Here is a 12,795-nt window from a genome sequence, read left to right on the forward strand (position 1 = left end):
AAAAGGCACGTTGACACATGAAAGCAGATACAGTAGTTATTTGTACTTACGTTAAGCAGATGATAGGCACACAAGAATATATATATAAAACTGAATAAGACATGATAACATTATGACTGTAAAACCAGAGTGAATTGTACTATTTGTATGTGTATTTAGTTGCAGCAGCTGAGTACTGCCTCCCCATATTTATACACGGGTCTGCCCTCTGCTGGATGTTTAGCTCAACTACAGTCATCTGTGCCTTTTCTCAGACTGTAAGTCTGTTTTTAAGTCTTTTTTATTTGTTTTTAAGGCAGCTTTTCTTTTTCTTTTTGTATACAACTGGTGTCATTATTTTGAGTTCGGACCTACAGAATGTAAGTAAAAAACTTACAGAATGTAAGTAAAAAAATACAAGTAACTTATTGATTTACTTCTCCTAATTAGTAGTTTCAAATCACTTAATTAGAGTTAGAAGTAAGTCTTGACTTTACTTTCCTATAAGATGATCTAAAAGTATGTTTTTTTTAAAATTACAAATTATAGTTATAACAAGATGCCATTTCTTGAGGCAAACATCTCATTTACTTTCTTGGATGAAACGATTTTTACACACAAAGAAATGCCCCAAAAGTCAATGTTCTCCAAGACCTACACTGTAGTTAAACCCGAATTTTAAACAAGACATGTTTCACATAAGCAAAGAAAAAGATAAAACATGCAAATCTCCAGGACCTTTACTCAAGTTAACAAATAAAGTCCAAGTTGTAGGATTTCCTGAACGCGGTGGAGAAATGCCTTCAGGTAAGCTCTCGGTGTTGGGTTTGTCCGTCCTGGGCCACCGTAGAAACACATATAATGCTCCAACAATTGGGGGCTGGACTTTTATAGTCTATTAGAGTGACAAACACACTTTTTGTCAATGAAATCCTTTTAAAACAACTTTCAGATTCCTCAGTGTGTCAACATCTAACTAAATAAATAACGTTTACGTCGACATGATACATTGTTACAATTAAGAACAATACACATGTATTGGAGTCGGTGGAGACCAACATACCCCCGGTACCGGTGTGAATGCGACATGTTTATGTCTACTTGTGCCTTGAAGACGCGTTAGATTAAATTTAATTGAATTGTGTTTTTATTATTTTTATTTCTCTAAATCTAAGCAATTGATTTATACAACTTTAAAAAATATATTGCGTGCGGTGCATGATGGGTAGCGTCGCGTAAATCCCGTTTATGTTACGTGTAGGTTTACGTATGACTTGGAGAGGTTTTTGTTAGCCCGAACATAATAAATAACATAATGAATAATTCTCAAAGAAACTATTTATAAACTTAAACGTAAAATTAAAAAAAAAACTTGGAAATGCCGTCAATAGGGTATAAGGGGAAATATCCGGGCACTCTGTACGACCGCAGAGAGTAAGAGGCAAAGCGAGAGGATCACCGCATGCTACTTCCGTCTTCGTACAGGAAGCATCCAAAGAGTACTACAAGAGTTGTATAAAGTATTTTATTTATTTATTTTTTAATGGTATGAATTTTAGCCGTTAGAAATATCATACATTGCAGACCTGTGATGTGCGTACGCTGTAAACACGTCAAGATAACGTTTTTTATTTAATTTATTGTTTTCATACACTTGTTACACTGAACAATGTATATATTTATACTATGCGTATTTTCACATTTTTTTCCCCATAAGCAAAAATGGTTGGAAAGCACTGAGCTTTTTATTTTAATAGCTTTGTGCTCACATGTTCCTAAATAAGTGTTTTTTTTTACTAACATGATCACACAGCAGTTCCTTTTTGCTTGAGGACCTCGAGCAGGTCAACCCGCCCGTGGTTTCTTTGTGCAATTTCCCCAAAATTAAGAAACAAAAAGTGGTCGTCTTAAAGACAACGTATTACTCACTTGAGGCTTACCCCAATTACCTTCATGGTAACGATGACGCTGACATGCAGTGAAGTCTTAACCTGCAAGCACACAGCAGGCCTATAAATATCCCCCACACACACATTTTGGTCTAATAGTCTCACAGAGCTAAGACTCCAAGTGCCTTAAAACACTAGATGTTAACAATAATTACAAGTTGCAGGATCAACAATTCCCGTGTAGACTTTTAGATGAGGTTTATTGGTAACGCCACGCATTCTTTGTATTATCTGAAAAATTACAAAAGTGATAAGATAATATGGTTACCATTTTTTTCATTATTTACGGTACATAAAATATATGTCACAATCAGAATGTTAGAAGTACAACGGACAAATGGCAGTTTTGTGCAAAAAAAAATCATCATAATCAATACCGTACGGATCAGAAAACACAGTTCTTCATGTCAAACTGGCAGGCCATCGTGTGTACATGTAAATAAACTGGTAAAAACAACAGGACGTGTGTTCCATGCAGTTTCAATGGCACTCTTGAGCACATTAATGCAAGTTAATGTCATGTTCTTCATCTTGTCAATAAACGTTAGAAAATTCAGAACTGTCGCTCTGTGGTAAATTTCTTCTTATCATTAACATCTGGCTGATGTTAATGATAAAATTACCCAGCTGCCAAGGCGGTTTTTTCTGGAGGCTTTGCTTAAAACTGTTTAAAAGAGGGCACCTTGTCTTTGGCGAACGCAGTGAAAAGTTCTCACCTTGGTCCGACTACATCCAAAAAGGATTGATTGGTTTGACTTTATCTTTTGGTCATCTGTTCAAATATAAATATAAGTCAATAATCTAAATACAAAAATAAGGCAGGTTTAATTTTTCCTTTAACCAAATATGTTGTTTTTCTTCCCAGTGGGCTTTGTCAGCCTATTGTGCATCGTTCACCGTCCACAGAGCCACACGTTGTGTCGTGGTTCATATTCTTGCACATGAGGCTGAGATTGTAAAAAATGATTGTTTAAAAAAAAAAAAAGTGTCTGTGTGCAGCTTCACGGCCACGCCGCTCATATGGCCTTGACGTCGATGAGGTGGCCATGCTGGGCCCCTTGCCTCAGGGTCTTGATCCCTTGCAGCTTTCGTCCGTGGAGGGTGAAGCGAGACCAGGCGGCCAGCTGGAGCAGGGCACAGGTGATAGGCACGAACACCACCATGTAGAAGCAGCCCAGGCGGAGGGGCGGAGTCCCCGAGCCGGAGGCCACGTCAGGCACGGAAACCAGAGAGTCCCTCACGGGCTCCCTCTCGAAAATATCATAACCTGGGGACGAGAAATAGGTAGTTCAATACAGATGAAGCAGTTCACACACTGAACTCCTTTATCTGAATGGATGGTCCCCTCCCTGAAATACGATTAGAGTCTAGTGGAAGTAACAAAGAAGTCCTGCTTGAAGAATCTAATTAGAATCCCTCAACTAAAAAGGAGGATCCTTAAAGGCAAACAAACTAAATAAGCAAATAGAGCGGTGCAGGTACGAGTCTGAGACTGTGAACTTCTGGATCCCTCGCCTCAAAGTGTTGTAGTTGTCTGAAATAAATTATTTCCCTTAGTTTTTTTGGGGGGGGGGAATGTTTATTTGCTTTCTTGCTGAGAGTTTGAGGAGAAATCCAAAAGACGCTCTCGCGTCTGCACTCTAAAACATAAAAGTTACAGCCAGTCGCCTGAGCTACTTGAGCGGATGGGTCCTCTGGCACACTTCCTCACGGGGACTCCAGTTTGTGTGCGTACCTGTGTACACGCACAGCAGCCAGGTGCCGATGAGGGGGGCGAATGTCTGGCCCGGTTTGGTCAACAGGGCGACCATCCCGAAGAGGAGAGCCGAGGTGGCCTGCGGACGCCGGTTGACCACGTAGTCCTCGTCCACCAGATCGGAAATAACCAGCTTCAGCAGCTTGCACGTGCCCTCCGTGAACACCCGGTTACTAGGAGGAGGAAGAGAGAGGTCACCGGTTACGGTCTCGGAGCATCAAAGAAGTATGCATTAAAAAAAATAAAAATGTAAAAAAAGATGTTTATCAAGGGTGTTATGTTCTACTCGAGTGTATTCATCATGTCTCTATTTGTTGAGCGCAGCCTCTAAGGAGGGGGTGGCTAGGTGTGCTCAAAACCACATTATATTGTGTGAACAACACAGTAACAACAGTATGTTTTTGTATCGGCCGGAAGTTTGAGAGAAGAACATAAAAGTTTTCAAACACTACCATGACTAATGTCTGACGAACCACAGGGAATATGAAACATTAATAATGGAATAAAACGTCTTCTCTGATTATTCAATGCATCTTTGCGCTTTATTGACTCAATTGGTCATATTCTAACATCTATTCTTTGTCCTTTCTGAAAGAAAGATCCCTTCTCCGCTGCTCTACTTTCTTACCTTAACTACACCTAAAATCTCTTTTGTTTAAAGATTCTTTTGTGTCACTTTTTCCCTTATTCACCTCAAGGGTCTACGGATAGAAAGTGTACAGATTATAAATAATTTCTGGCTCCTTATTCCGAGTTAAAGAAGCACAAACTGGAGCAACGTTGTTTTCGTCCTTGGGGACAAAAGCTCCCGTTGCGTCAGAAAAGGAAAAACGCAATATTCGGCTACAAAAGTCGAGTTAACCTTGGAAACAGGCTGCGACAGAAGAGAAGAGTCCTCGACAGAAGCGTACGTACAAGCAAACAAAAGTACAAGCTGTCATGCATCAGATCCGCGAGTGATGTGTGTGTGCGTGGCCATACCTAGCGATGAAGATGCACAGCAGATAAATGTGGTCAGCCCCTGCCAGCAGCATAACCACACTAAGTCCCAGTTTGAGCATAAATAGCCAGCGGATAACCTGGTAAACCCCGTAACGCTGGCACAGTGTCAGGAAATACAAGTTGTTCAGGTGGGGGGCAATGTATGAGATGCCTGCATGGGAGCAGAAGCAGAACTCGATTAAAACAAAAAAAAATGGCTAAAATCAATAGAAAGCAGAGCAATTGTAAACAAAAAAGACGGATAGCAAATAATATAGAAATAGAAATATGTCAAATTAACCAGTTACGATCTGTTCTTAAGAATTCAGGAGGTATATCCTTCAGTGTTTGACACGATTACGCTGTGATAATAACTGCACTCTCAAACATGTTTAGAGAAGACTTGAATGAAAGTCATTTTTCCGTCTCTTACCGAGTAAGATTGAACCTGTCGAGGCGGTAATGTTGTCAGACAGCAGATGTTCCAGAAAAAGAGGGAAGAAGTTGCTGTTAAAATGGCAGTGAAACACCTGCAGGGGGAGCAGAGACAACAATGGAGATTTAAAGTCATAAAAACCTGAGTGAATATCCACTAAACATTGTTTTTCCCCCTCCAATGAGAAGTGAACAGATCCAAAACTTTAAGAAATATGACGAATCGCTCGAGAGAATTTTCTAAAAGAGCGACGGCGTCTTCCCACTTTATCTTCAGAGCACAGCCAGAGTGATGAACATCGTACCTGGACAAGGTTCATCGACACAAACCACATGAAGTTCCTGTGTTTGGAGAGCTGCTTGAGGTACTGTCCAATGGTGACGGGGTTCTCCGCATGGGTCAGCGGAGCCTGGCCAACACTCAGCCTGCGATACAGCAAAAGGAAACGAGAAGGAGTGAGATGGAGAGGAAAGAAAAACAACAACTACCACAATGACCAAAAACACGTCGACGCGAGAATCCTTACTCTTTGAGCGCCATCGCCTCATCCCGTCTCACGCGGACCTCCTTTTGGAAACGTCGCCGGAGCAACCGTGACACCAAGAAGAAGCCCACGATGGAAAACGCCGCGAGGCTCACGCAGAAGACGCGGAAGGAGTACAAATCCTCCTTGTCCCAGAAGGAGTAGGACAGGAACACGGAGAGGGACCCCAGAGCGCTGAACACGGAGCAGTGGAAGTTGAGGCGCGTGCGATCCGCGGCGGACACGGCGAGGTCCGCCAGCAGGGCGCTGTGGTGGAGGTCCACCATCGTGAGGAAACCGTCGTACAGACACAGGCACAGCAGGAACTGCAGCCCCGGTCGGGCCCACGCCACCCAGAAGGCCAGAAAGGACAGAGCGAAGAGCGGGCCATTGGTGGAGAGGGCCTGCAGGCGCTTCAGCACCACCTCGGGAGTGGTGACCTGAGAGCCGGACCTTGGTTGGGAAAAAAACAAACAAACAAAAACAGCAGGAATTAAGATACAAACACAACTTTTGTGATAACAAAAAAATTCCTCTGGTGCAACGAGACAAAGCCAAGCGCCATATTAAAATACTCTCTTTGGATGAGGATACATTGGGTTGTCACTTTAACATGGCGGCTGTTCTATGTAAATACAGAGTCGGCACCGCGAACACATTAAAATATACAACAAACAAAAAAAAGTCCCTCGCTGTACAATCAGGTGAGGTGTTGCAGATCTCACACGCTTTCATCAAAGAATAACGTGATCAACTTTGTCGACAGGGACTCAGTCACAGATGGCTCAATCAAAATGAAACGCAAACACAGATGGACGGCTTTAATGTTGGACGGTTCTGGCTCCGACGAGGCGTTTACCCCGTGAGCATTACACTGCAGCTCATAAAAAACGCAGAGACATTTGCGCGTGCATGGGAGAGTGTAAATGTCGTAGAAAAGCAGTAGAAATATGAAGGTTGACTGGGAAATCCAGGAGGGAATGGAGGGCAGGAGGATGTCAGAATCACTGGGATTCATGCACGATTGTGTGGACCGATGTTGGGCTGAACTGTGTTATTGTGGCGTTTCTACAATAACTAAACAAAAATGTGTTATCTTCAGCTTGACAAAATAACGTGTTTCTTCGCTTTGTCCAATTATGGCTTCTTATTCACCTTGACCTCCACGTTCAACAGGTCTAAATTAGCAAACAGCTGGAGGCAGTTGATTTCATGCGATGTCTTAAATGAAATATTATTCGTCCGAGAAAAAAAAAAGGAGGAAGGCGGCCGAGGACGGAGACACTTACTGAGGAGAGCTGAGGAAGGAGCGATCGCTCAGCCAGCCGAAGAGAGGGTCGTTCACACTGTTCCATATCAGGAACACCGCCTGTGGAGCAGCAGCGAGGACAATAAATCATAGAACATCAACAATTAGAGGAGGATTGTTTATTGGAGAAGCTGTGGGTTTAAATAATTGTGATACTCATGTACAGGATTGACTTCAGGAGCCATTTTGAGTAACACAATCATCACCGGGCAATTTATTTTCTGTTTTACTTTTGAGTAGAGCTGGACAATAGAACGGTGACTTATTGTTTTATGGTCAGATTGTTTGGGAAACTTGGTGAATGCCATGCGATTAAAAGTGATGCACCTCAATTATCAAGACTCAGCCACTTGTGTGCGTTCCTCATCAACAAAGAACAAAAAAGGACATCATTATATTTTCTATAACGAAGCTAAAAGAAGATCCTCTGATTACCGTGAAGCTTATTATTTTTCCTGTCGTGCCCGGCCTCTTTAAATGCTCTGCAACCCAACTGGTTTTAAAGACGGACAACTGGGGGCAGGACATTACAGCAACCTATCAAACTGGTTAGCGGGACTCAACACCCAGCCTGAAAAACCACATTTCAAGCATGGACTTCAAACCAAAATTTAAAATTAAAATAAAAAATCTCCCGTCACTCACCTCTCCCACCCAGAAGGAGACTTTATCGATCTTGTAGATGGAAACGAACGTCTCCACGTAGTAGAGGAGGAACACATTGTGGAGGATGGAGATGAACAGGGCCAACGAGCCGTAGAGCACTGCGGTGGAGACGACGCTTTGCCAGCAGCCCCAGGCGCTCCTGCCCATTCTTCGCTCGCTCGCTCTCAATCGCGCGGCGCCGTCTTTCCTCCGTGCTGAGCTGCAGTCATCTCACGGGGGGGGGGGGGGGGGGGGGCCTGGCCGACCCCGGGGTCACCACCTCATCGTATCCTGCGAGAGAACACAGTGAAATAGGATCAATCAAGAGAGTTATTGTCAGTTAGAGCAGCGTACGTGATATGAACGCGTCTCAGACTCTCTGCAGATGTTTGAGCGTAGAAGGGAGCTATTTTCCCCCGGCGGTGGTTCGGTAAGTAGTCATTAAAAGTTAGTTGGGCTCCAGGCTACTGTTCCCCGTCTCCTCTGGGCCACGCCCAGCTGTGGTGTGTGTGTGTGTGTGTGTAAAACTATACATGGACCGCTCCCCTGACACTTGGCCTCACAGAAGAGCCGGTCTTCTTCACGGTGACACGACGACAAAAAAGAAAAGAAAAGGAAAGTCAAAAGATCCTCGGTCATTCTTCTCAGGAAAAAAAGGGCTTTCATTTTCCTGCGCTGCAATCTATTCACACCTCGACTCCCACAAGCTCAGACTTGCCCCGATCTACACAACATCCTCTCACATCTTCAGCATTGAGGGGGTGGGGTGGGGGGGGAACTTGTAATAGCTCACAATAACTGTGTGTGTCTCAAAGTGATGCAACTCTTTCTGTGGGAGTCAACTACGATGGAAGATCTCAGATATCAACCTCCTCCTTTGTAGCTCAATAAAAAGCTTTACGACCTTGTTCCCATCAGGTCCCGAGCAGTGAAGCGGGACGACCCTCAGCTGGCTGCTCCGTAATCACATCTGTAACCTCACATCTTTATAAAAAAAATCAGAAGCGGGTCTCCTCGGTTACAGGCAAAAGATCAAAAACGTGGATCTTCAAAATATCCAATTCATGTCGGTTACACCTGCGGAAAGCTTTCTTGGCAATGACTTTGAAGAAAAAAAAAAAAAATCTGTCCCATTCACTCGGATAGCCAACAGATATGATGACACCCGATCTCAAGATGCATCCATCATCACAGTAATTCGACACATTAGAAATGTGGTCAATAAAACGATCACGCTCAAAAACTTTCCCTGAATCCGAAAGGCACAACATGGAAACCTCGCCAGTGTTAGTTAGCTACGGCCTAAACTGCTAACATACATGCAAGAATGTACACCCCCAAAAAATGTTGGATATAAATCTAGCCGTAAAAATAAAAATAAAAAAAAGGAAAAATCCTTCACAACATCTTTGACTCGGAGTGGCAGCTTTAATGGAACATGTGGCATCGCTTGTCTTCATGTCAACAAACAAACAACACATTAGACTTAAAATAAACTTTTCAAAGCAAATGATGCAAAGTGTTTCACAAGTCAAGACAAATTAAGTAAAAACAATTAAAAAGAAAAACTTTCCCCGTGTGTGTGTGTGCCAAACAATTCACACAAGATCTTCCTCATCCAGCTTCTAAAAGCCCGTCATTGTTATACTATGTGGCGAAGAAAACATTGGGGACAAAACAACCCCTTTCACCGAAAGAAAGAAAGAAAGAAAGAAAGAAAGAACAAAAGCATTTCACAACCAATCTGGCTCCGTCTTTTTTTTAGTGTGTTTGCATAGATTGGATATTGAAAGTATTAGTCAGGATGTCGTAGCTTTAAAAAGGCAGAGAAAGGAGGAACATCTGGTTCACCTGCTTATTCAAATCTATGGAAATAATGTGATTATCTTCTACTGTGTGTGGGGGTTACTTTGTCTTTAAAATACATACAAATAAGTGGTGTATTGATCCATTCGTGTATTCTGTTAAAAGTGTTCCTGATAAGACTGAAAGTATTAGTCTGGATTTAGTAGCTTCAAAAGCAGAATCAGAATTGTTTATTTGCCAAATAAGTATGTACGGTATGTGCGTATATATATATATATATGTGCGTATATATATATATATATATATATCCACGTAAAATAGATCCACGTCACACATTTAAATAAGTGGTGTATATTGATCCACTCGTGTATCTATCTACATTTATAATATTTGTTTTCCTAAATAAGACTGAATGTCCCCCTGAAACTAATCAGCATTGCAAAAAAACAAAAAAACGATTTGACGTCAACCAGCAATTCTAAATAATCGATTTAACGTTACATTATTGATCCACTGGCTAGTTATCTGGTTTAGTCTCCAGCTAGCTAGCTAGCTAATAAATACACTTGGAACAACGTCACCGTCGCTCTCTGGACCATTAAAGCTTCAAACTGACACCTCGCGTGCCGTGCAGTTGGCTGCCTAACTGGAGATATAACACAGAAAGATATAAATGTCACGTACCGTAAAAAAGATGTCGATCAAAACCGGATAAAACGGTGGTTTATGTCTCGGCGGTGACGCGCTGACTCGTCAGCTCCTTCGCCGGAAAAAAAAATGTTGCGGTTGAACACGCGACCGTGTTAACTGGTGACGTTCAGCCAAAACGCGCCTGCTGTATTGTTACGACGGCTGTAGAAAATAGGAAGAAAACACGTGAAGCTGCCTTTGGTGAATTTGTATGTGATATATATATAAAAGATGTATATGAGAGGATTTGACGTTGTATTCAAGAATTAAACAATGACGGCATTCACGAGGGCAGCTACGTGTTCTCCTCTTATTTGCATCAGTCGCCAGTTAACACGGTCGCTTGTTCCACCGTAACACCGGCATGGTGGACACGGACAGACCCGACTTTATGACACCAACAGCCGGTTACCCACAGCCGTGACGACTTCTTTTTTTTTAGGTGGACAGGTTTCGTGAAGATACAGCGCCCCCCAGTGGCCAGTGTTACCAGATGCACTTCACTCTGCCTGTCCAGTGTGTTTGGAGAGCAGGTCAAACAGGAAGATCTGCACGACCTGCAGGACTTATTTTAGTATTTCTGTTTTCTGCTACTTTAAAATGAGATTAAATAGATGACCCTTTATTGCACAAGGGCAGAAATACAGAGCATAGATATTTAAATGTGGCGCATTTTTAATACATGTTAACAACCCCAAAATAAAATATAGACATATAAAGACATATAACATAGTTAAGTATCTTTGGATCTTCATACTTTTGTACTTTTAGTTAATTAAAATTGTGAATGCATGTCTTCTACCTGTAACAGAGTATTTCTACACCGCGATACTGTGAGACTGTGGTTGAGACATACAACATAATGGTAATACAAATAAATACATTTTAATACAAATAATAATTAAAGCACAAATAAATTGAATGCATAATTAATATTATGGCAAGTACACAATTTATTATGCATAAATATATATATATTATTGGCAGCACTGTCCTACAACATATATAAATAAATATGCGAATAAATGAAGCTCCATTGGTGATAAGCATTGAAGAGAAATCAGGAAAAAAGCCCCAGACCGATTCACAAATACCTCTTTCTCTCTCTTCTCCAGCAGGGGTCAGTCACGAGGCGCTGCTCACACGCTGTATTTACAGGCAGGAGGACACATAACAAAACCCAAATGACAAGAAAAGTGTTTTCAGGTCATCTCAAAAAATTTAAAATAAAAAAAAAGACAGCATTTCTGTTTTGTTCTGCATTGTTGCAGTTATATTTATATACTAATTCCATAGCTGTCTATACTCAACACTGGAATGTCATGCTTTACTATACTTTAATATATTTGTTTCACTCATTACTCATTAAGTGCTATTTTTTAAATGTATTTAACCTTTATTAAAGCCTCACTTGAGCTTCCAGGTAAAACATATTTTTTTAAAAGGTAGCAATAACTTATCCAGCATTTTTTTTTTTATACAGACCTGTAATTTATAATAATCCTACCAGGATGTATATGGAAGATGTTCTGTTTTTTAATTTATTTAAAAAAAAAAAAATACATTGCTATAATAAAAACAGCCACATGGTTTATGTATCAAATTAACATAAAGCAAATACTACATATGGTCAAAACACAAGGCAGGTCGACTTACATGCGCTATACATCCAGTGTGTGTGTGTGTGAGAGAGAGAGAGAGAGAGAGAGAGAGAGAGAGCGAGAGAGAGAGAGAGAGGGGGGGATGGGGGGAGGATCGGCTTGTGTGAGCAGCATTGGGTAACTGCAGCAGCAGCAGAGCAGCTCGGTGCGGAGAGGACGACTCACAGGATATTTGGTGGACTCCAGGAAACAAAAAAGCAGGTGAGTCGGTGTTTTATTGCTTTTTTTTTCCGGGGTTGGTCTCTTTTTTTTTTAATGTGTTTTCTTCCACTTTTCCTTGGCGCACGTGCATCCCCACTCAGGTGAAGGCGGCTGAATAATGTGCAGGCTGCTGTGTTGCCTCTCAGTGTGCTGCAGTCCGGGTCGGACAGGTGCACATGGGACGATGTTTGCGCGTTCGTGAACGCGCGCGGGCTCCTGCCATACGGTACACGCGCGTTTATAGCGTACTTATTACTTGCCAGATATTCGGGTGCATCAAATAAAGTGATGGCGAGTTACATGCACGGTTATGTGGTTTTTTTGTACATTAAGAGGGTCCTGAAGCTTCTCACGAGCATTGCTCTTAAAGTTAAAGGTATATAATAGAATATCACATGAATGTGCATCATCTGTTTTTAAAGGTGTGTTTTACTCTTGGTTGAAGTAGAGCTGAATGTAGGTTGGCCTCTTAGAGTTGGAGTGCTATCTTCACTGGGTTTGTTCTTAAAGTTCATTGAACTTTGACAAAGCCTCCTGGCTCTTGTTGGGACATGCATGAGATAGAGCTGAATTACATTAGTTTAGTTACTTTATAATAATCCCCTCTACATAAAAGGTCAAGTTACAAGTGTCTTATGGTTAAAAAAATAATGTTATAATGCTTAATAGTATTAGATGTCGGCCATTAATAATCTCTTACAAAGATCCTGATCCTTCAATAACAAATAAATACACATTTTAATATATATAATATAATAATAATAATATATTGGTATTATTGCATTGTTGTGTAGGTGTATCATATATTTAAAAGGTTAAATAACTATGCTGACAGATAAATGTGTAAATGAAGTACTCC

General features: G+C 41.4%; 2 protein-coding genes across 2 annotated transcripts in view; one reads left to right on the forward strand and one right to left on the reverse strand.

The window, feature by feature from the left end:
- Positions 1–2,109: 2,109 nt before the first annotated feature.
- Positions 2,110–10,189, reverse strand: mfsd13a (major facilitator superfamily domain containing 13A). The gene is made up of 9 exons (XM_034559044.1): positions 10,069–10,189; positions 7,579–7,869; positions 6,914–6,993; positions 5,628–6,077; positions 5,406–5,526; positions 5,099–5,195; positions 4,666–4,837; positions 3,664–3,857; positions 2,110–3,195 (listed from the first exon to the last, which is right to left on the reverse strand). Exons 2-9 carry the CDS (start codon positions 7,744–7,746, stop codon positions 2,945–2,947), a joined length of 1,533 nt encoding a protein of 510 aa, XP_034414935.1. The 5' UTR covers positions 7,747–7,869; positions 10,069–10,189; the 3' UTR covers positions 2,110–2,944.
- A 1,632-nt stretch (positions 10,190–11,821) lies between these two features.
- The window catches only part of sema4gb (sema domain, immunoglobulin domain (Ig), transmembrane domain (TM) and short cytoplasmic domain, (semaphorin) 4Gb), a 28,104-nt gene continuing 27,130 nt past the window's right edge, over positions 11,822–12,795 (forward strand). Inside the window, exon 1 of the mRNA XM_034558450.1 lies at positions 11,822–11,936. The gene's annotated coding sequence lies outside the window, so the exon portion shown is untranslated. The remainder of the gene's footprint in view (positions 11,937–12,795) is intronic.

This window comes from Cyclopterus lumpus, chromosome 19, assembly GCF_009769545.1.
Source record: "Cyclopterus lumpus isolate fCycLum1 chromosome 19, fCycLum1.pri, whole genome shotgun sequence".
In the NCBI taxonomy this organism is placed as follows: Eukaryota; Metazoa; Chordata; class Actinopteri; order Perciformes; family Cyclopteridae; genus Cyclopterus; species Cyclopterus lumpus.